The 24,114-nt window shown below is 44.3% G+C and overlaps 1 protein-coding gene across 1 annotated transcript in view; it reads right to left on the reverse strand.

Moving 5' to 3' along the window:
- The window catches only part of LOC116968227 (dual oxidase 2-like), a 59,607-nt gene that overhangs the window by 18,011 nt on the left and 17,482 nt on the right, over positions 1-24,114 (reverse strand). The window contains exons 7-23 of the mRNA XM_033014905.1: positions 23,490-23,656; positions 17,163-17,223; positions 16,960-17,056; positions 15,582-15,672; positions 14,789-14,891; positions 13,011-13,183; positions 11,400-11,575; positions 10,630-10,748; positions 10,272-10,409; positions 9,622-9,735; positions 7,805-8,007; positions 6,675-6,860; positions 5,063-5,288; positions 3,874-3,967; positions 2,915-3,092; positions 2,185-2,240; positions 1,161-1,271 (exon numbers count right to left, since the gene is read on the reverse strand). Of these exons, the coding sequence (XP_032870796.1) occupies positions 1,161-1,271; positions 2,185-2,240; positions 2,915-3,092; positions 3,874-3,967; positions 5,063-5,288; positions 6,675-6,860; positions 7,805-8,007; positions 9,622-9,735; positions 10,272-10,409; positions 10,630-10,748; positions 11,400-11,575; positions 13,011-13,183; positions 14,789-14,891; positions 15,582-15,672; positions 16,960-17,056; positions 17,163-17,223; positions 23,490-23,656 (2,293 nt within the window). The remainder of the gene's footprint in view (positions 1-1,160; positions 1,272-2,184; positions 2,241-2,914; positions 3,093-3,873; positions 3,968-5,062; positions 5,289-6,674; positions 6,861-7,804; positions 8,008-9,621; positions 9,736-10,271; positions 10,410-10,629; positions 10,749-11,399; positions 11,576-13,010; positions 13,184-14,788; positions 14,892-15,581; positions 15,673-16,959; positions 17,057-17,162; positions 17,224-23,489; positions 23,657-24,114) is intronic.

Here is a 24,114-nt window from a genome sequence, read left to right on the forward strand (position 1 = left end):
AAAGGGGAGATGCAGCGAGACCTGGGTGTCATGGTACACCAGTCATTGAAAGTAGGCATGCAGGTGCAGCAGGCAGTGAAGAAAGCGAATGGTATGTTAGCTTTCATAGCAAAAGGATTTGAGTATAGGAGCAGGGACGTTCTACTGCAGTTGTACAGGGTCTTGGTGAGACCACAGCTGGAGTATTGCGTACAGTTTTGGTCTCCAAATCTGAGGAAGGACATTATTGCCATAGAGGGAGTGCAGAGAAGGTTCACCAGACTGATTCCTGGGATGTCAGGACTGTCTTATGAAGAAAGACTGGATAGACTTGGTTTATACTCTCTAGAATTTAGGAGATTGAGAGGGGATCTTATAGAAACTTACAAAAGATGCAGGAAGATTGCTCCCGATGTTGGGGAAGTCCAGGACAAGGGGTCACAGCTTAAGGATAAGGGGGAAATCCTTTAAAACCGAGATGAGAAGAACCTTTTTCACACAGAGAGTGGTGAATCTCTGGAACTCTCTGCCACAGAGGGTAGTCGAGGCCAGTTCATTGGCTATATTTAAGAGGGAGTTAGATGTGGCCCTTGTGGCTAAGGGGATCAGAGGGTATGGAGAGAAGGCAGGTACGGGACACTGAGTTGGATGATCAGCCATGATCATATTGAATGGTGGTGCAGGCTCGAAGGGCCGAATGGCCTACTCCTGCACCTATTTTCTATGTTTCTAACTAAACTAATTCTGAAAGGAAACAGTAAAAGTCTGAGGCATGAGAAATCAAAGTGTGATTTCAGCTATATTTCTGTTACTTCTTTATACCGTTGAAGGCCCTGTCCCACTTAAGCAACTTTTTCGGTGATTTCCGGCACCCATCATAGGTCGTTGCAGGTCGGCGAAAATGTTCAACATGTTGAAAATCCAGCGGGGACCAGAGAGACGTTACGACTCTTTGGGCGACTGAGGAGACGACTCACGACCATACAGGCGACATGCCGCGGGGTGAAGCCTGTACGGTCGTGAGTAGTCGCCCAAAGAGTCGTACCTTGTTCTGGTCGTCGCTGGATTTTCAACATGTTGAACATTTTCAGCGACCTGTAACGGCCTATAACGGGTTCCGGCAGTCGCCGAAAAAGTCGTATAAGTGGGACAGGCCCGTTACAACTTAAATAATGCCTTACTTTTTGCCAAATCGTTTTCGCAGGTCCTTAACAAAGCCCTCCTGACTTGCCGACTGGCTTGCTTCCAGTTCATTAGTCTTCGGTTGGTTGGCTTCTGTATTTTCGACGTTTCTGAAAAAGGCCAAAGAATGATATTCATAATGTCCTAGGGATATTTCACAAACTGTGATCGCGTCCAAACACAAATTCTTCCTCTGCTGTCTTTAAAATTAAGAGTTTTACACAGGAATATAGTGATCAGGTAGGGCAAAGATGCCTGCAGAAATAATTGAATGAATTGACATTTATGCAATGACTTTTATGTTCTTACACACCAAAGTACATTGCCACCAATAATTGTAGCACTAGCTGTAGTTACTCAGGGATATAAGCAGCCATATTTACAACAGTGAGTTCACAAAAGCATTAAATATGATAAATTATCTTGATAAATGAGTCTGAAGAAGGGTCTCGACTCGAAACATCACCTTTTCTCCAGAGATGCTGCCAATCCCGCTGAGTTACTCCAGTATTTTGTGTCTATCTATGATGAACGATCAGTTTGAAGAAGGATCCTGACTTGTCCATTCCCTCCACAGATGCTGCCTGGTCCGTTGAGTTCCTTCAGCACTTAGGAAACTAAGGAGCAGCTTTTTCACTCAGAGGGTGGTGGATATATGGAATAAGCTGCCAACGAAGGTAGTTGAGGCAGGTAGTATGATTATTTAACATATACCTGGACAGGTACATGGATAGGAAACATTCATAGGTATATACGGGCAAATGGGACCAGATTAGATGGGGCATCTTGGTTGGCATGGTAGAGTTGGGCTGAAGGGCCTGTTTCCATGCTGCATCAACAAAACTAACACTAAATCTCTCTTCAGTCGTGCAATTTTCGTTGCAATTGATGGTTTTTCTAATTGAAACTAAATGTGTTATATGATTCACGTTCGAGCCTGTGTCGTCTGTATATCCTCCATTAGCTTCATAGTTTTGAAGACCCCCAATAGCTTCCTCCCACAGTTGTCCCCAGGTTACTCACTCGTCTTGCTTTTCCTTCACTATGAAGGAAACGCGATTGGGATTCAGGCCTTTTGTCTGGGAATCAGCATTCGGGCCTTTTGTCTGGGGATCAGCATTCGGGCCTTGTGGAATAAATGAGATAACAAAGGTGAATCCGAAACTCCCAACATAACTGTCACAAGATGTGCAGGATTGAGATAAAATTACCACCTTTAGATGGCAATTAGACAGACACTTAGGCAAGTCATAGCTCGATGCGGTAAAGATTAGTGTAGATGGGCGGTCACGGTGGCGCAATGATAGAGTTGCTGCCTTACAGCGCTTGCAGTGCCAGAGACCTGGGTTCTACTCCGACTGCACAGAGTTTGTACGTTCTCCCTGTGACCTGTGTGGGTATTCTCCGAGATCTTCGCTTTCCTCCCACACTCCAAAGATGTTCAGGTTTGGCTTGGCGTATGTGTAAAAATTATCCCTAGTGTGTGTGTGTGTGTAGGATAATGTTAATGTGCGGGGATCGCTGGTCGGCGCGGACCCGGTGGGCCGAAGGGCCTGTTTCCGCGCTGTATCTCCAAACTAAAGATGGGCAAACATAAAATGCTTTAAATAAATAAATGTAATCATTGTATTATCCATTGACCAATCTCAATGGAAGGCTGTGAAAAATCATAGCCTCGTGTTGCATTTGATATTTGGAGTTTAGGATTTAATGCCAAACAAATGACCAAGAGAATGGTGAAATGGCTTTACTGACCCTTCACATTGAGCTGAGCTAACTCCAACTCTTTGTAATGATCTCGGAACAAATAATGGAAATCTTCCCACATTAACTCCTCCTTATTTTCAAATCCAGCTTCTTTGAACATTGACTCCATCACCTTTTCTATCTGATCTTTTGACAAGCAGTTGTTAGAGATCTCGATGAAAGATCTAAAAAAAAAAGGTGAAAGCAAATAGAAATAGATGAGTAATCCTAAATGATGCCCTCTCTTTAGCTCTTAGAAAGAAAGCATTGAGAATAAACAATTGTCTGGAAATAATAATAGGCTATTTAGGTGGCGCAGCGGTAGAGTTGTTGCCTTACAGCGCCAGAGACCCAGGTTCGATCCTGACTACAGGTGCTGACCGTTTGGAGTTTGTACGTTCTCCCCGTGACCGCGCGGGTTTTTTTTCCCTGGGTTTCCTCCCACACTCCAAGGCCAAACAAGTTTGTAGGTTAATTGGCTTGGTAAAATTGTAAATTGTCCCTAGTGTGTAGGACAGTGCTATTGTACGGAGATCGCTGGTAGGCATGTTCTCGGTGGGTCGAAATGCCTATTTCCGTGCTGTATCTCTAAACTAAACTAAACTAAACATCACACATTCCTTCACTCCAGAAATGCCTGTCCGTTGAGTTACTCCAGCTTTTTGTGTCTATCTGCAGTTCCTTCCTGTTTTCAAGAGAGAGTTAGATTTAACTCTTAGGGCTAAGGGAATCAAGGGATATGGGGGAAAAAAACAGAACAGGGTACTGATTTTGGATGAACAGCCATGATCATATTGAATGGCAGTGCTGACTCGAAGGGCCGAATGGCCTACTCCTGCACCTATTTTCTATGTTTCTTTGTTCCTTCACAGACAACTCCACAGCCTCCTGAAACAGCATTGATGACAAATGATGAAACAGGATGAACTAACTACAATATTGAGCCGGTAAGGTTAATTTAATTACCTGAGTAGTTGTGAGAACTCTTCCTTCGACATGGACCCACTTCCATCAACGTCATACATTTTAAACATGAGCTTAGATTTCTCTTCTGGGGAACCTGTGGAAGGAAATTGGGATAGTTTTCAATTAGTATGTGCTGGAAATAGTAATCAGCTTCTGTAACAGGAAGCCGATCTACAGTGTAAGAAGGAACTGCAGATGCTGGTTTAAACCGAAGATAGACATGAAAAAGTTGGTGTAACTCAGCAAGAAGGGTCAGACATGAAAATGTTGGTGTAACTCAGCAAGAAGGGTCTCGCCCCGAAACGTCACCCATTCCTTCTCTCCAGAGATGCTGCCTGTCTCGCTGAGTTACTCCAGCATTTTGAGACAATCTAGTGATGGTTTTACGCCTTGCTGGGTGATTGAAAGTGCTTGCTTGTTGGAACAACATGGAGGGAGGAATATATATTTGGCCACCCATGCCTGAAGATGGGTCGCGACCTGAAACGTCACCCACTCCTTCTCTCCAGAGATGCTGCCTGTCCCGCTGAGTTACTCCAGCACGTTGGGTCTATCTTTGGTGTAAACCAGCATCTGCAGTTCCTTCTTACACAAATATTCTCATCAGCCATTTAGCAGTACCAAAGTAGCTTTTCTCACATGAACATGTATTTGTTTAGTAAGGTTTGATTATTTGATTAGTAAGGGTGTCAGGGTTTATGGGGAGAAGACAGGGGAATGGGGTTGAGAGGGAGAGAGATAGATCAGCCATGATTGGATGGTGGAATTGACCTGATGGGCTGAATGGCCTAATTCTGCTCCTATCACTTATGATCTTTGATACTCAGTTCCGTTTCCACTATAACTGTGGATGGCTAATGTAATTGGCAAGCGACCATTGCGATTTGCACTTTTGCGATAAGATTTTATTAAACAGTGCAACATACAGCCTTTAGTAAAGTTATTGATGTTAAAAAGGACATTGTTAGGTGCGGGATTGGTGATAACGAGTATATCAGTCTGAAGAAGGGTCTCGACCCGAAACGTCACCTATTCCTTCGCTCCATAGATGCTGCCTCACCCGCTGAGTTTCTCCAGCTTTTTTGTCTACCTCGCCCTGATTAAACGGTGCAGTAGATTTGATGGGCCGAATGGCCTAATTTTGCTCCTAGCACATATGATCTTATGATCATCCCAAGTTCAGGGTTACCTTTCATCAGGATAACAAAGATATCCAGGAACTCCCGGAACGACAGGTAGCCATTTCCATCTTTGTCAGCCAGTAAAAACATCTGCTCCACGAACATGGAGTCTTCCTTCACTCCCAGTGCGTCTGCAAACTCCGCACTCGTCAGTTCGCAGGTCAGAGACTCTTTTGCTTTCTTGGTGGTTTCATTGTCAAAGTTCCCAACGTCAGTCCCCTCAATCTCCAGAACCTAGTTGCGGCAGAGAATGCAGAGGTGGATAATATTATTCAAGCGAAGAGTAGGGTTGGTCGGAGGGACTGATGTCTACCTCACTGAGGTTGAACCATAGCTGCCACCTCCTATATCCCCTTCTAGATTATGACCCCCACCAGCTCTCCCCAGTCACCAGGGGCGGCACGGTGGCGCAGCAGTAGAGTTGCAACGTCAGAGACCCGGGTTCGATCCTGACTACTGGTGCTGTCTGTACGGAGTTTGTAGGATCTCCCTGTGTTTTCTCCGGGATCTCCAGTTTCCCCCCACATTCCCTAGTGTGTTGGATAGAACTAGTGTACGGGGTGATTGCTCGATGGCATGGACTCGGTGGGCCGAAGGACCTGTCTTCATGCTGTATCTCTGAACTAAACTAAACTAAACTTTCTGTTTTCACAATACACTGCAAGTTGAACAGATTGCCCAGGAATCCTCTGGCAGTTACGTTCAGATCTTGGCGTAATAAGGACGTTACAGATGCAAACGTCAAAATTATATAATTAAATGATATTATTACTGCATATATTTAATAGAGTTGCTGCCTTACAGCACTTGCAGTGCCAGAGGCCCGGGTTCGATCCCTGGTCTATACGGAGTTTTTGTACGTTCTCCCCGTGACCGCGTGGGTTTTCTCCGGGTGCTCCGATTTCCTCCCACATTCCAAAGGCGTACAGGTTTTGTAGGTTAATTGGCTTGGGGTTTGTATACTTGGTATAAGTGTAAATTGTCCTAGTGCGTGTAGGCAGTGGCGGACTGGCCAGGGTGTCAGCTGGCCCGATGGCAAGTGGGCCCCTGATGAAGTGGGCCCCCTTTGTCTCCTGGCAACCAATATTTTTAGACCCAGTCCGCCTCTGCTTGTAGGCTTGTGTTAGTGTGCGGAGATTGCTGGTCGGCGCGGACTCGGTGGGCCGAAGAGCCTGTTTACGCTCTGTATCTCTAAACTAAGCTAAACTAAATACAAACTAATAGTTTTAAAGACCGCTAAACAGCTTCCTGCCACAGGCTGTGAGGCTGCTAAACAGTCATTCCACCTGATTCTGCTGCTTTTGCACTGACAATTTAATAACTGGCACTTAGTAATAACTCTGGCACTGGCTCAGGTCACTTAAATCAGCTGCCCTGGACATTTTATGACTTTTTTTTTAATTGTATTTTAATGTTGCTTTTTTACCTGCACTTTTTTAAAACTATTCGTACTGTTTTTATCAGGAACTGGATTGTTTTTATTTATGTGTGAAATGTTTAAGTTTTTATGTGCGATGCTCTGGTATTCCCTGAGAAACGTCTTCTCATTTTGCACTGTACAATTTGTTGCTTTGCATGATGACAATAAAAGGATGATGATGATGATGATGATGATGATACCTGTGCAAACACACGACGGAAAAATGTATCTAAGATCTTAATTCGATGCTGCTTTGTCACAGCTTCCTTCAACAGTGTTCGTTGTTTCACTTCATGCACCAGCAGACGTATTCCGTGATCTTCCAGGTACATTTTTAAATTCTCCACAAATTGTTCCCGTTCCTCTTCGTCAATGAACATCAGCACCTGAGGACCAAAGGCATAGATGATTATAGATGGGACGACAGATGGCACAATGGGCTAAGTGTTCGGCTGGCAACCGGAAGGTAGCCGGTTCGAATCCCGCTTGGAGTGCATACTGTCGTTGTGTCCTTGGGCAAGACACTTCACCCACCTTTGCCTGTGTGTGAATGTGTGTGAGTGATTGGTGGTGGTCGGAGGGGCCGTAGGCGCAGATTGGCAGCCACGCTTCCGTCAGTTTGCCCCAGGGCAGCTGTGGCTACAGAAGTAGCTCACCACCACCGAGTGTGACTGAGGAGTGAATGAATAATGCGATGTAAAGCGCCTTGAGTATTAGAAAGGCGCTATATAAATCCCATCCATTATTATTATTATTATTACAAATGTCACTTTCAAAACAATTGGAGAAATGCAATTTTTTTTTGTTGCTGATGATAAGTTTATATGTCAAGGAAGGAACTGCAGGTACTGGTTTACACTGACGATAGACACAAAATGCTGGAGTAACAGAGATGCTGCCTGTCCTGCTGAGTTACTCCAGCGCTTTGTGTCTATCCTTTTGCGTTATATCTGTCTAATTGGTGTTATAAAAACGCACATAATGATAAGTTGACACGATGATATAATGGAAGTTAGGAGGAAGGATGGGATTGAGCATGTACTAAAGTTTGAGTTGCCACAATGGCTCAGCTGGTAGAGCTGTTGTCCCACAGCTCCAGAGACCCAGGTTGAATTAGGACCTCGGGTGCTGTCTATGTGGAGTTTGCACTGTGATCGCGTGGGTTTCCTCCAGGTGATCTGGTTTCCTCCTACATCCCAAAAGGCGATTGGAAACAGGCCCTTTGGCCCTTCCTGGTTTACAAGCATTGCCACTGCTTTAGATCAACTGGTAAGGAAAGGCCTCAAGAATTGTGTAAAAAGAAGATGCACAGAAGCCAATTTCTTCTCACCAGATCATATTCCTTGGGGACCTTCAGCAGCAAAGCTCTTTGTTCCTTGTCGGTGGATTGAATGATATCCAAATGGGTCTGCATTGCAAGCTTGATGTTTCGGAGTACTGATCGCTTATTGTCCTTGACTTTAATGCACTTATTGGAATCAAGGGAAATGTTGATACGACGCAGAGCATCCTTGGGACCTTGCCATTCAGTGACTAAATGGAATGCAAGAATATTCGTTACATATAGAAACATAGACAATAGGTGCAGGAGTAGGCCATTCGGCCCTTCGAGCCTGCACCGCCATTCAATATGATCATGGCTGATCATCCAACTCAGTATCCTGTACCTGCCTTCTCTCCATACCCCCTGATCCCTTTAGCCACAAGGGCCACATCTAACTCCCTCTTAAATATAGCCAATGAACTGTGGCCTCAACTACCTTCTGTGGCAGAGAATTCCAGAGATTCACCACTCTCTGTGTGAAAAATGTTTTTCTCATCTCGGTCCTAAAAGATTTCCCCCTTATCCTGAAACTGTGACCCCTTGTTCTGGACTTCCCCAACATCGGGAACAATCTTCCTGCATCTAGCCTGTCCAACCCCTTAAGAATTTTGTAAGTTTCTATAAGATCCCCCCTCAATTTTCTAAATTCCAGCGAGTACATCTGGTTTAGTTTAGAGATAACAAACATCTAGTTTAAGGTAGACAAAAATGCTGGAGAAACTCAGCGGGTGCAGCAGCATCTATGGAGCGAAGGAAATAGGCAACGTTTCGGGTCGAAACCCTGAAGGAAATAGGCAACGTTTCGGGTCGAAACCCGTAAGGGTTTCGGGACGAAACGTTACCTATTTCCTTCGCTCCATAGATGCTGCTGCACCCGCTGAGTTTCTCCAGCATTTTTGTGTACCTTCGATTTTCCAGCGTCTGCAGTTCCTTCTTAAACAAACATTTCGTTTAGTTTAGAGATACAGCGCGGAAAGAGGCCCTTCTGCCCACCGAGTCCATGCTAACCAGTGATCCCCGCACACTAGCACTATCCTACACACACACTCAGGCCAATTTTTACATTTACCAGGCCAATTAACCTGCAAACCTGTACGTCCTTGGAGATCAATCATTCATTATAGATAATAATAATAAAACATGCTTTAAATATTTCAAATCTTACATCCATGCCTACAAAATCAAATGCGGAATCACAAAAATATGTAAAATTTTCCTATTCATTAATTTCGACGATTGTTAATTTTTTTTAAATTACTCGTACCTATCACCTTAATTAACGAGGGATTTGGGCTCATAGGTTGAAGGCCACAACGTTGCAATTTTAAACTGGCTGCTGTGTTACTGGGGCATCTCTTTTGAATGGAGTAAAATGATTTATTAATTAATAACTAAATACTATTATTTGTAACAGTCTCAGTTGCAACTCTCCTAATCAAAACATTTTACTTTGGACTTTAGAGGTACAGCACGGAAACAGGCCCTTCGGCCCACTGAGTCCATGCCAAACCAGCGATCACTCATACATTCGCACTATCCTACACACCAGGGACAATTTACAATTGTTACCGCGGTCAGTTAACCCACAAACCTGCACGTCTTTGGGATGTGGGAGGAAACCGGAGCACCCGGAGAAAACCCACGCGTGCAAACTCCGTACAGACAGCACCCGTAGTCAGGATCGAACCTGGGTCTCTGGCTCTGTAAGGCAGCAACTCTACCACTGCACCACTGTGCCTGACCTGCTAAGTTACTGCAGTACTTTGTGTCCATTTGTGTAATAGGACACAATCCAAAATAGAGATTTTCTCACATAGCGTCACCTTGGATTTTGTCTCCTGCTGAAATTTGTTTCTTCACAGAAGGTTTCTTGTGCTGCATTCTTCTCCTTTCTCTCTTTCGAGAAAGACTTATAGTGAAAGCCACAAGTAAAGCCGCTGCAAAATATGTAAAAAGTCTCCATTACATACAAAGTCATAAACAAAGTTCTTCTCAACTTCAAAGCAATCTGACCCACGTGAATTTTCTCTCCGACCTCTTTCGACTTGAGAGATACATTGCGGAAACAGGCCCTTCGGCCCACCGAGCCCGGGCCGACCAGCGATCACCCCATACACTAGCCTACACACACTCTAGGGACAATTTTTACAACTTACCAAAGCCAAATTATCCCGCAAACCTCTCTTGGTGACTCAAGAAGTTTCAAGTGTAGACACAAGGAACTGCAGATGCTGGTTTACAAAAATTTACAGAAAGTATCAGAGTAACTCAGCAGATCAGGCATCTCTGGAGAACATAGAAAAATGACATTTGGGGTCTGGACCTGAAACACCATCTATCCATGTTCTCCAGAGACGCTGCCTGACCAGTTTGATTTATTTTACAACACTGCTTTAATCAGCGTGTTCCATCTACACGGTGAAGCCCCTTTTATTTTTTGCTTCTTTCTAATGATAAAATAGAATCTACAAACCTAGAGGGAAACAGCAGAGGGCCACAATGAGTATTCCGAAACCCGCTCCACTGCCCTGAAAATAGTGCAGCGTGCTGACCTCAACACATGGCTCCATAACCGCAGCGGTCAGCTGTGCCGGCTGGCTACAGGGGTCACCTGTCAGCATACAAAACATCAAAATTAGTGCGATAATATTGACCAAGCATCTCTTAAGCTGTAGTAAAAAAGGAACTGCAGATGCTGGTTTACAAAGAAGGACACAAAGTGCTGGACTTCCTCTGGATCCTCTTCAGAGCCAGCACATTCTTCCTCAGGTATGGTGCCCAACCTGTACTCATTTACATACGACCCAGGTCCGGTCAGCTTGTCTTCTTACCTTCTCTCAAGTAGAATACTTCATTCTGAATGTCCCCTGGCTCTGCAGTCGTTGTTGCCAGTACAACGTCTCCAAACGTTGTTGCCCAAATGGTACTAAGTTCTGCCTGGGTAAAAATTCTGTAGGGAACAGAATTCGTCAGAATGCCGTGATTTTTACCAATCGAAAGTCTTTAGTTGATGTTTCTCATTTATAATATTTCGTACTACAGAATTCTTAAAGCTCACTGTCATTTCATCTGTGGCATTTTAAATCTCCAGCATCACTTAAGTTAATCCAGGAATTAAAACAGTATTTGCCAGTATAGTGTATCAGTAAGAAAACTATCAAAGTGCCCATCGGTTGGCAGAGTGGCGTTGCCTCACAGCGCCAGAGACCCGGGTTCGATCCGGGTGCCACCAGTGTGGAGTTTGCACGTTCTCCCCGTGATCCCAAGGGCTTGCTCCGGGAGCTCCGGTTTCCTCCCACATTCCAAGGACGTACGGGTTTGTAGGTTAATTGGCCCTCTGTATATTGTCCCTAGTGTGCAGGGAGTGGATGAGAAAGTGGGATGACATAAAACTAGGGTGATCCATGGTTGGCGTGGGCCGAAGGGCCTGTTTCCATGCTCTATCTCAAACTAATTTAAACTCTTTATGGATAAAATCGGATATTATTCTTTTATTCTGTTCCCACATGTAGAGTATTATAAACCACACCTTTTTCAAGCATTTATCAATCCATCTGCCAAATATGGAAACAATGGCTTGAGTGTGATGATCTTAACTCACCCATTCTTGGTATTTTCGAACCAGAATCGATCCCCATCCCGTAAGTGCTCAAATTGTTTTCTGATGATGTTGGGAAAGAGTCGTGAAGTGCTCTCGCTGTTTTCCAGCATGCCACCGACAAACAGCTCCAGTTTGGATATGTCGTTGTTGTACAGCGCTGCTAATTGGTTTATGAGCTGGTGAACAGGAGAGAAAGGGCATCTCTCAGCATTGCCTCATAGAAACATAGAAACATAGGTGCAGGAGGAGGCCATTCGGCCCTTCGAGCCTGCACCGCCATTCATTGTGATCATTCAGAACATTTTGAAAAATTAGTGGATGGGAAATTGGGATACGATAAAACGTTATTTATCCCAGGACATTGATCTGCCAACAGTCATAAAAAAACACAAAATACATGAAACATTAAATTAAAGTGAGAAGTGGAAAGGATTGGGGATGTGCAAAGATTGGGGGGAGGGGGGGGGGGGGGGTCAGACTCAGCCTACTCCATGACTGAAGGGGGATAGAACGGGTGATCGAAGGATGCCACGGACCTGGTGGGCCGATGGGCCTGTTTCCATGAAGATAGACACAAAAAGCAGAAATGACAGGCGATCAGACAGCATCTCTGAAGAAAGGGAACCGGTGACGTTTTGGGTCGAGACCCTTCTTCAGACTGAGGTGTTGTCTATCCTATAATATAACCATATAACAATTACAGCATGGAAACAGGCCATCTCGGCCCTTCTAGTCCGTGCCGAACACTTACTCTCACCTAGTCCCATCTACCTGCACTCAGACCATAACCCTCCATTCCTTTCCCATCCATATACCTATCCAATTTATTTTTAAATGATAAAATCGGACCTGCTTCCACTGGAAGCTCCTGTTGAGTTACTCCAGCTTTTTGTGTCTATCTTCAGTTTAAAGCAGCATCTGCAGTTCCTCCCTACACACCGAGGCCTGTTTATACGTTGTCTCTCTGAACTGAAACTAAACTACACATGTTACTGGCCCCAGAATCTAAAATACTAAAGAAACTCCACCCTGCATTGTGTGAGAGAAGCAAGAAAATAATGAGTTCAGAATTTTTCAGTTGGCAAAATCCATTTAACTATTTTTATGTTCTTGGTTCTTGGTTTCTTGGTCCTCCAAAATATTCCAAATGGAATTTAAACTGGAGGTGGATGAATAACACATGGGTATATATTTTGTTTAAGAAGGAACTGCAGATGCTGGAAAATCGAAGGTAGACAAAAATGCTGGAGAAACTCAGCGGGTGAGGCAGCATCTATGGAGCGAAGGAAATAGGCAAGGGTTAGGATAAGGATCCTCGATAAGGATCCTATTTCCTTCGTACCATAGATGCTGCCTCACCCGCTGAGTTTCTCCAGCATTTTTGTCTACCTTGAGTATATATTTCTGTCATGAGAATTATATTCTTAAACACACATAAAGGGTGATTTTTTTTAACTCGATTGTAATCACATTTTCCTTTCTACTGACTGGTTAGCACACAACAAAAGCTTTTCACTGTACCTCGGTACACTTGACAATAAACTAAACTAAACTATTTTTTTTTCCTCAATTTTGTTTTTGAGATGGGAGCAAGTAATTCTGGTTTCTGACCTCTGGATTCGTCCTGTTGAGGTCAGGGTTAATAAGAGCCCAGTTTGTGATGGGTTGAAGATCTAGAGCCTCTCGTGCTTGGTTGTAACTTGGAAGACCGTTGTCTCGACTCCTCTGGATGTCAAGGGCCACCACGTCTGACCTTGTAAATCTCATAGGTCCATACATAAAATCTGTAATAAGCAAACGGTATAATCAATAACACACTGTAGCCTGAGGAAGGGTCTCGACCCGAAACGTCACCCATCCCTTCCCTCCAGAGATGCTGCCTGTCCCACTGAGTTACTCCAGCGTTTTGTGTTTACCTTCGATTTAAACTGGCATCTGCAGTTCTTTCCAACACACGATGGTAGTCAAGTCAAGCAACTACCAATAAATATACTACCCATAGCAAAGCCACGGAAAATGCTAGGCTCGTCATTAAAAGCCCTGTCCCACGGTACAAGTTCATTCCAAGAGTTCTCCCGAGTTAAAAAAAAATCAAACTCGTGGTAAGCACAGAGAATTAATGTAGCGGGTACGTCGGAGCTCGGGGACGTCTCTTAGCGGCTCGTAACGCTAACGGCAGGTAAGCACGGGAAGACTCGCTAACGGCAGGTAAGCACGGGAAGACTCGTGAAGATTTTTCAACATGTTGAAAAATGTCCACGAGAGCCCCGAGTACCGACGAGTGGCCATTACCGTAAATCTCAGAGTTCGAATCAGGGCAAACTCGGGAGAGCTCTTGGAATGAACTCGTACCGTGGGACAGGGCTTTAATCAGCTTCAAAGCACCAATGCTACATGAGTGGAGCAGAGAATCCCTTTTACAAGGATTCATTGCTGAGAAATACCATGGCATAAAAGACACAGGAGAATGAAGAATCCTCCAGGTATCTGCCGCTTAATGTTGGACATCACTGCACAAGTCCTTAAAGCAGATAAAATGGAAGGAAATTCATGGGCAAATAAACGCCGGATCTTGTAAACAGGATTTTCCAGTTAAGTTATATTGGTGATATGAATAATAGGCTGGGCAATAATTGCTTGGTCATTAACATTATACATTAAAGGTTGGTGTAAACTCCAATTAAATTAATACAGAGCAGGTAAGTTTATAAGCAAGATTGACAAAATGCTGGAGTAACTCAGCGTTACAGGCAGCATCTCTGGGGAGAAGGAATGGGTGACGTTTCGGGTCGAGACCCTTCTTCAGACTGAGAGTCAGGGGAGAGGGAGGAACAGAGATAATGATGCTTTCCCTCTCTCCATCCCCTCCCCCTTCCCAGTTCTCCCACCAGTCTTACTGTCTCCGACTACATTCTATCTCTGTCCCACCCACTCCCGTGACATCAGTCTGAAGAAGGGTCTCGACCCGCAACGTCACCCATCCCTTCTCTCCAGAGATGCTGCCTGTCCCACTGAGTTACTCCAGCATTTTGAGTCTACCTTCGATTTAAACCAGCATCTGCATTTCTTTCGTAAACATGTAGTAATGATCTGCCTGTTTAAATAACTATGCTAATAAACAGGGCGAAAGTTGAATCCACTTCTAAAGCACATCAATTCTCTCTGATGTACCTGGATGGAGGGAAGCATAGAAAACATAGGTTTGGAGGGATATGGACCAAGCGCAAGCAGGTGGGACTAGTGTAGCTGGGATATTGTTGGCTGGTGTGGGCAAGTTGGGCCGATGGGCCTGTTTCCACACTGTATCACTCTATGACTCTATGTACCTGATTCATGTGTTTTGTATTGGCGAGTGGGGCACAGAGAAAGTAACATCAGTAGTGTTTTACCTCTTAGATCTGTCACCACGATATTGTCCTCATGCTCTGCTTTTTGGGAAGCCATTCCTAGAATCAGATCATCAATGTCTTTTGCAGTCTTAAAATTTGGATTCTAAAACAACAAAATCAATAAGAAACAAAGTAAATGACCATCAATTAACCAACAAAAATTATAATCTGATGATTAATAAACCATTGAAAGAATTGATATGTATTTTTACTGGGACATTACTAAAATGTGTAATGCATTTTACATTGACACCTCTACGCATCTGATTTTAGTTTAGTTTAGAGATACAGTGCGTAAACAGGCCCTTCGGCCCAGCGAGTCTGCACCGGCCAGCGATCCCCGCACATTAACACTATCCTACACACACTAGGGACAATTTACATTTACACCAAGCCAATTAGCTGACAAGCCTGTACGTCTTTGGAGTGTGGGAGGAAACCGAAGCACCCAGAGAAAACCCACGCAGGTCACGGGGAGAACGTACAGACAGCACCCGTAGTCAGGATTGAACCCGGGTCTCTGACGCTGTAAGGCAGCAACTCTACCGCTGCGCCACCGTGCTGCCCAGTGTTAGAACCCTGTTCATTGCTATCACCACCTTGAAAAAAGGGTTCTATCATACAGGCAAGGAAGTGAACTGGGTATTCGCTATCAATCCATCCTCAACCCTAACTTTGATAGCAGCCGAGCAACTGCAAAGTGGCCAAGCCTGAAACCCAGTAGCAGAAGCCACAAGCAGAGAGCTACAGTGCCGTCAGAAGCCATGCTCACTCATTAGCTCATTCAACGTACCTCCCGACTCCAGAAATTATTGCACACTCGAAGCGCTGGGACCGTTCCGTTATTAATTCTCTTAACATCTCGAAAGTGGCAGGTTCTGTTCCTAGGAGAGTCAAACGGGAACAAGTATTTTTATTGGTGACCATATCAGAAATGCTTTTTCATTTTATTAACATTTAATTGTTATTACCATTGTTATTCTAATACGTTATTAGCCTCTGACACAGAGCCCAGGTAGCTTTTGTTTCCTAGTACGCAAGCATCATGATAATAATGGAAGATAGACACAAAAAGCTGGAGTAACTCAGCGAGTCAGATAGCATCTCTGAAGAGAAGGAATAGGTGACGTTTCGGGTCGAGACCATTCTTCAGACTCTTGACTTGAAACTTCACCTATTCCTTTCCCCCAGAGATGCTTGCCTGACCCACTGAGTTACTCCAGCTTTTTGTGCCTGTCTTTGTTGTAAACCAGCATCTGCAGTTCCTTCCGACACATGAAAATAATGGAATTGTTGACTGATCCTACATCCCAAAGACTCACGGGTTTATTGGCCTATATAATTGGCCCCTAATGTGTAGGGAGTGGTTGAGACAGTGGAATAACATAGAACTAGTGTGACGGTTGATCGATGGTTGGCATGGACCCAATGGGCTGTCGGGCCTGTTTCCATGTTACAACCTCAATCAATAATATTTGGGCCCCATATCTGAGGAAGGATGTGCTGGCTCTGGAGAGGGTCCAGAGGAGGTTTGCAAGAATGATTCCAGGAATGAGTGGGTTAACTTATGATGAGCGTTTGTCAGCACTGGGCCTGTACCCGCTGGAGTTTGGAAGGTTGAGGGGGAGACCTCATTGAAACTTACAGAATAATGAAAGGCATAGATAGAGTGGATGTGGAGAGGATGTTTCCACTGGTGGGAGAGTCTAGGACCAGAGGGCACAGCCTCAGAATTAAAGGGCGCTCTTTTAGAAAGGAGGTGAGGAGAAACTTCTTTAGTGGAACTCATTGCCACGGACGGCTGTGGGGGCCAAGTCAGTGGATATTTTTAAGGCTGGGATAGACAAATTCAAGTCAAGTCAAGTCAAGAGTCAAGTCAAGAGAGTTTATTGTCATGTGGACAATGAAATTCTTGCTTGCTGCAGCACAACTGAATATTGTAAGCAAATTACAGAGCAGTTCAATTCAATACACACATAAATAAGCAGATAAAATGCATATAAAGTCCCATAACGAAACCCATTCTTGATTAGAATGGGTGTCCTTATGGGAAGAAGGGAGGAAAATGGGATTAGGAGGCAGAGATCAGCCATGATTGAATGGCGGTGTAGACTCGATGGGCCGAATGGCCTAATTCTATTACTATAGCTTGTGAATGAGAACGTAATTACCTCATGTAGACTCCTGGGGGGATCATGGAGTTAATTATTCTAATAGCAGCAGCTTGAAACTCAGGGGAAATACTGGGGTCAATGTATTTCTTGTAGCCTGCAAAACACAAACAGAAGACAGAAAACGTCAGGGTCAAGAACTGCATGAGATACAATATTCTGCAATTGAGTGGAACGTGTGGGCGATGCCAGACCATACTGACCTCCATATTGAGTCACATTTTGTCCAATGAAGGCAGGTAGCCACTCGTAGTACAGGATACGCTGGAAGATTAATGGAAAGTGTCAACAAAGTTACAACATAACCCCACGCCTTCAACCTTCAATGCGGGCTCTTTATTGATGGAAGAGATACCGGTGTAATTCTAGCTTGCGATCAACTATTACTAGGAAATTATTCCAAGCGTACGAGATCATATCGCAGCAGAGTTCGCATGTCGAAAGTGTATCCAGCTGCTCACCTCAGGAGGATTGTGTTTCCTCCCTAGTTCATGCTCAGCCTAGTTGTGTAGGAAGGTGTAGTGCAGATGCTGGTTTACATCAAAGATAGACACAAAATGCTGAAGTAACTCAGCGAGACGGACAGCGTCTCTGGAGAGAAGGAATGGATATTCCTTTCCCTTATCCTTATTCATTTTCTCCAGAGATGCTGCCTGACCCGCTGAGTTACTCCAGCACTTTGTGGAGAAGTTCCTCCTCACCTCCTTTCTAAAAGAGCTCCCTGGAGGTCTTCTTCTTCTTCTTCATGCGTATGGCGTGCACAGCCTACAGCTGTCGGACAACTTGTTCTATTTGATCTTATTTGACTATGCACGCTGGGTTGATTGCATTCGTCGAAACAGGGCGGACCACGTGAAGGTTGCAATTTCCCACCCCCTGGAGGTTATATTAGTGGAGACAGATGCACTTTTGAAAGCTCAGGGAAGTGAAGGCTATTTGGAACCGGCAGAGGGAAGGTGCGGCGGCCAGTGTCAAACCATCCATGATCATGTTGAAGGGCCTGGTGGAATATGCCTGCTCCTACTTCATGTGTTCTTTCTTTATGACTCATTCTTCATGACAAAATGGAAAGCAACCATCCACCTAAATGGTATTTTTAAAACCAGTCAAACGGGTGCGCATACCTCACTCAAGTGATATCCGCTGGTATTAATAACCTTAACCACCAATAAATGTAGAAACAGGGAACTTGCCCAAGTTAATGGATATTTTTAAGGCGGAGATTGACTGATTATTGATTAGTACGGGTGTCAGCGGTTATGGGGAGAAGGCAGGAGAATGGGGTTAGGTGGGCGAGATGGATTCTTGGTTGGTTTCTTGGTCCTCCAAAATATTCCAAATGGAATTTAAACTGGATCAGCCATGAATGAATGGCGGAGTAGATGTGATGGCCCGAATGGCCTAATTCTGCTCCCATAACTTACGAACTGCAGAGGCTGGTTTACCAAGGAAAGACACAAAATGCTTGGAGTAACTCAGCGGATCAGGCAGCATCCGTGGAGAACAGAGAGAGGTGATGTTTCGGGTCTAGACACATCTTCAGACTGATGCTAGAAGATCAGTCTTCCATGGTAAGGTCCCAACCCGAAACGTCACTTGTTCTCCAGTGATGTTGCCTGACCCGATGTGTTGCTTCAGCATTTTGTGTCCACCTATTTCATAATTACTCATGCTTTTACAGTATACTTAATAATTAAAAGATCTAAATTGGTTTCAGTGCCATTTAGAGAAGCATTTAAACATCAGTCTTGTTTTGGAGTTGCCCGACAGGTTAAATGGGTTTGATTCAAAGGACATTTCAGTTCCAAGCCTGAGGTCTTTCACCATCAATCTCAGATTTCTCGTCATTCTCTTTTACTATTCAAAGCAGTTCCAGCTTTCTTATTCAGTGATCCATGATTTATTTGCCTCTCACTCTGTTTCTGGCTTTATAAACGCAACTCGTATTCCAGCTGAATAATTTGCCATTGTGTGGAAAGTGGTGAGACAGTGGTCTCGTAGTTCGGCATTGTTGGAGCTGAGGATTTTATTATTTCGCTCCAAGTTTCGAAATCCCTTTCTCCTTTTTGTTCACTGCCTGGACTCTAGCTGGTTCCTTAACAATTGGTCCTTGTACCTCAAAAGACTCGGCAGTGCGTGATGAGAAAGCCATCATTGCAAAATCTGGCCCAATGTGAAGAGCTGTGAAATCTCACAAAATCCAAACAGCTCGGTAAAACTGTAACGCATGAGTCCTAGCTGGCATGAATCAATGAAGGAAGATACTTGGTCCATCATGCTAGCTCTTTCAACAGACAAATGAATTCGCTTTACTCCCTTGATCATTTACCAAATCTCCACAATATTTTCTCCACGTTGTTAAGGTTATTACTTTAGTTTAGTTTAGTTTAGATTAGAGATACAGCGCGGAAACAGTCCCTTCTGCCCACCAGATCCGCGCTGACCAGCGATCCCCACACATTAACACTATCCTACACACACTAGGGCCATTTTTTTACATTTACCAAGCCAGTTAATCTACATACCTGTACGTCTTTAGAGTGTGGGAGGAAACGGAAGATCTCGGAGAAAGCCCACGCAGGTCACGGGGAGAACGTACAAACTCCATACAGACAGCGCCCGTAGTCGGGATCGAACCTGGGTCTCCGGCGGCTGCATTCGCTGTAAGGCAGCAACTCTACCGCTGCGCCACCGTGCTGCCATGTAGCTTACTAATGTTAATTGGCCTCTGTAAATTGGCCTCTGTAAATTGCTGCTGATGGGGCAGTGGGACTGATGGGATTGCCCCCCTCTGTGAACTGGCATGGTCCCAAGGGGCAGAATGGCCTCCTCCTGTGTTACAACGTAGAACAGTACAGCACAAGAACAGGCCCGTAAGCCTGCAATGTCTATGCCGAACTTGATGTCGAACCCATCACCCACCTACCTGTATATAACCCATATCCCTCCATTCCTTTTATATCCGTATGCGTTTCCATGTTTTACGATAAATATAGATCTATATTGATCTCACTGGCAGCATTCCATAACCTTATGCCAGATATTTATCCAAATGTAACAGCAATTTAAAACAGTAAATAGTTTTACTTCAACTAATCCGTGTGACATGGCTACTCTGCCAAATCTTTCCTCACTCTCATACAATTTGAAATTAAAATGTCACATTTATTGGCTTATTTCCAAATCAAAACATCTCACGATACCACAATGGCGCAGCAGTAGAGTTGCTGCCTCACAGCGCCAGAGACTCAGGTTCAATCCTGACAATGGGTGCTGTCTGTATGGAGTTTGTATGTTCAAGAAGGAACTGCAGATGCTGGAAAATCGAAGGTAGACAAAAATGCTGGAGAAACTCAGCGGGTGAGGCAGCATCTATGGAGCGAAGGAATAGGTGACGTTTCGGGTTGAGACCCAGAAGATGGTCCATAGATGCTTCCTGGTCTCGACCTGAAACGTCACCTATTCCTTCGCTCCATAGATGCTGCCTCACCCACTGAGTTTCTCCAGCATTTTTGTCTACTCTCAATTACTTTAATATGTTTCTCAGAACTGGGCACGGTGTAAAAAATAAAACCCTGCCAATTTGCGGAGAAAATATCCTCACTGCTGTGCTCTGAAGCCATAATTACAAAATCAATTACAAAAGACCCTCACATCAGTCTGAAGAAGGGTTTTCGGCCCGAAACGTTGCCTATTTCCTTCGCTCCATAGATGCTGCCTCACCCGCTGAGTTTCTCCAGCATTTTGTCTCCCTTCGATTTTCCAGCATCTGCAGTTCCTTCTTAAGGATTACAAAATCACTATTCTTTTGTGCTTCCTTCTGCTTTCATCCATTTGTGTTTGAATTTGAAGCTTCAGGAAAACATAGCATGTAAGCGCAAGGAAAGGTGATATGTCTAATGCTCTACCCATTCAGCTTTGCCATCCAATGCCCACACCTCTTATAGACAAAACAAGCTGGAGTAACTCAGCCGGTCAGACTGCATCTCTGGAGAAAAGGTGATGTTTTGGGTCAAGGAAATTCTCAGTAATTGTATATTTACTCCACTCCCAGGTTGAGAATTCTAAAAATCCACAGCCCTCGATATAAACAAATTCTTCCTCACGTAGGTATTAAAGGGCCAGCTCCCTATCCCTAGGTACACAAAAATGCTGGAGAAACTCAGCGGGTGCAGCAGCATTATTGGAGCAAAGGAAATAGGCAACGTTTCGGGCCGAAACCCTTCTTCCTTCGCTCCATAGATGCTGCTGCACCCGCTGAGTTTCTCCAGCATTTTTGTGTACCTTCGATTTTCCAGCATCTGCCGTTCCTTCTTGAACACCCTATCCCTAGCTTGTGCTCCACAGTTTCAAGTCTCCAGGCTGTAGCAAGCAGCTTCATGATGTCTATCCCGCCAGACCACTTACTACTGGTGTAAATCACCTCTCATTCTTCTTCATTACATTGTGGTGCACACATGCACACAGTTACACACAGCTGATCTAACTCGATCTCTTTTCATAGTTCAACCCTCATCCCAAGAAACAAACAACAAAGCCTTTGCTGGTCTGAGTTTTATATCCTACAAAGAAAAGCCAAAATGCTGGAGTAACTCAGCGGTTCTGGCAACATTTCTGGAGAACATGGACCGGTGACCTTATCTATGGCCCCCGCCATCTTATAAACCACTATAAGGTCACCCATCAGCCTCCGCTGCTCCAGGGAGAAAAGATCCAGCCTGTCCGACCTCAAGACAAACCCTCCAGCACCAGTAACATCCTTGTAGATCTTTTTTTACACCTTTTCAAGTTTAATGACCTTTGCGGTTGCAGCTCCTAGACTGTGGAACAGCATCCCTCTTCCCATCAGAACTGCCCCCTCCATCGACTCATTTAAGTCGCCTTAAAACTCATCTTTACCCTCAAGCCTTTCTTGACGTCCTCTGAGGGAGGGCTATATGTATGTATTTATGTATGTACTTAATCTATGAACCAATGTTGTATAACGTTAGTACCTCCACCAATGTAAAGCACTTTGGCCAACGAGAGTTGTTTTTTTAATGTGCTATAGAAATAAAAGTGACTTGACTTGACTTGACTTTAAACTGATTAGCTCATCTATGAGTAGGAAGGAACTGCAGATGCTGGTTTAAATTGAAAATAGACACAAAATGCTGGAGTATATAAGCGGGACAGGCAGCATCTCTGGAGAGAAGGAATGGGTGGAGAAGGGTCTCGACCCGAAACGTCACCCATTCCTTCTCTCCAGAGATGCTGCCTGTCCTGCTGAGTTACTCCAGCATTTTGTGACTACCTTTGATTTAACCCAGCACCTGCAGTTCTTTCTTACAAAATCTGTTTTCTGTGTAATGTTAAATCCTATACTGTACCTAATGTTAATTTCATTCACCAAAGTTCGAACATAGAACATGGAGCCACGCATCACAGAAACAGGTCTTTTGGCACACAGGGAACATGATGCCAAGTTAAACTCATTCTCTCTGTCTGCACATGATCCATATCCACACCGCTCCCTGCATATCCATGTGCCAAAAAGCCCATGAAACACCACTATCACATCTGTCTCCGCCACCGTTCCTGGCAGCAAGTTGTGCAAACTCTCAAAACAAAGTTAAGCAAAGATGTTTGGATCCAAAGTCTGAAATTCAATGAACGTTGTAGATCCCAAATGTGAATTGGGTAGATAGAGTTTACAGATATGTTCGGTCTGACTGGACATCGACCTGGTCTAAATTGTTTAAAATGTTAAAATCCTTGACAAATGAAGAGCACCACATTGAAAGATGGTTGTTAGTAGAAAGTAAGTACCAGAGGAGATAGTTGAAGCAGGTAATAGACAATAGACAATAGACAATAGGTGCAGGAGTAGGCCATTTGGCCCTTCGAGCCAGCACCGCCATTCAATGTGATCATGGCTGATCATCCCCAATCAGTTCCTACCTTCCCCCCATATCCCCTGACTCCGCTATTTTTAAGAGCCCTATCTAGCTCTCTCTTGAAAGTATCCAGAGAACCGGCCTCCACCGCCCTCTGAGGCAGAGAATTCCACAGACTATAACAGTGTTTAAAAAACACTTGAACAAGTATATGGATAAAAAAAGAGTTAGAGGGACATGGGCCAAACGGGTCAAGTTTAGATGGTGGGTATGGACAAGATAATAATGGATGGGATTTATATAGCGCCTTTCTAATACTCAAGGTGCTAAGATGGGCCGAAGGGCCTGTTTACTACCTGTGTCACTATGATATCTGTGTAACCGTAAACGGCTAAATTGCTCAGTAATAATGCTAAACACTGTAAACATGGTTGCTAGAACGGTACTAATATATGGGATCTCGATTGACAATATGTCAGATACAATATGACAACCGAATAACAATATGTCAGGTCTGAAGAAGAGTCCTGACCTGAAACGCATCCTTTTTCTCCAGAGATACTCCAGCACTTTGTGTCCGTCTTTGGCAGCTGCCTCATTCAGGGAACCATCTGAGCGAATCTCAGGAAGGCGATCTCCTTGGTTTATAATTACCTGGAAGGTTGCAATCACTATTTTCCTTGCGTTCTGGAACAACTCTTCATCTGTCCACGAGCGGTTCTGGGCTTTGAGTTGCGATGCTTGGTAATTGTGGTATCGGAACCAGATGATGTTTTGAGCTCTGAGGAAGGGACTCTCGTTTGCTTTTGCGTTTCCAAAATCTGTTAGCCAGATACAAGCCGAGCAAAATTAGATCACAACAATCTGATAGAAACATACACATAGAAACATAGAAAATAGGTGCAGGAGTAGGCCATTCGGCCCTTCGAGCATGCACCGCCATTCAATGATCATGGCTGATCATCCAACTCAGTATCCCATACCTGCCTTCTCTCCATACCCCCTGATCCCTTTAGCCACAAGGGCCACATCTAACTCCCTCTTAAATATAACCAATGAACTGACCTCAACTACCTTCTGTGGCAGAGAATTCCACAGATTCACCACTCTCTGTGTAAAATAGCTGTCTGATAGCTTCATAAGTCACTGTAGTAGGATGAGGCCATTCGGCACACCAAGTCTACTTCGTCATTCAATCGTGGCTGATCTATCTTTTCCCTCTCAACCCCAATCTCCCTTAACCTTTGACACCCGTACTAATTAATAACTAGTCGATCTC

Source organism: Amblyraja radiata, chromosome X (genome assembly GCF_010909765.2).
Source record: "Amblyraja radiata isolate CabotCenter1 chromosome X, sAmbRad1.1.pri, whole genome shotgun sequence".
NCBI lineage: Eukaryota > Metazoa > Chordata > Chondrichthyes > Rajiformes > Rajidae > Amblyraja > Amblyraja radiata.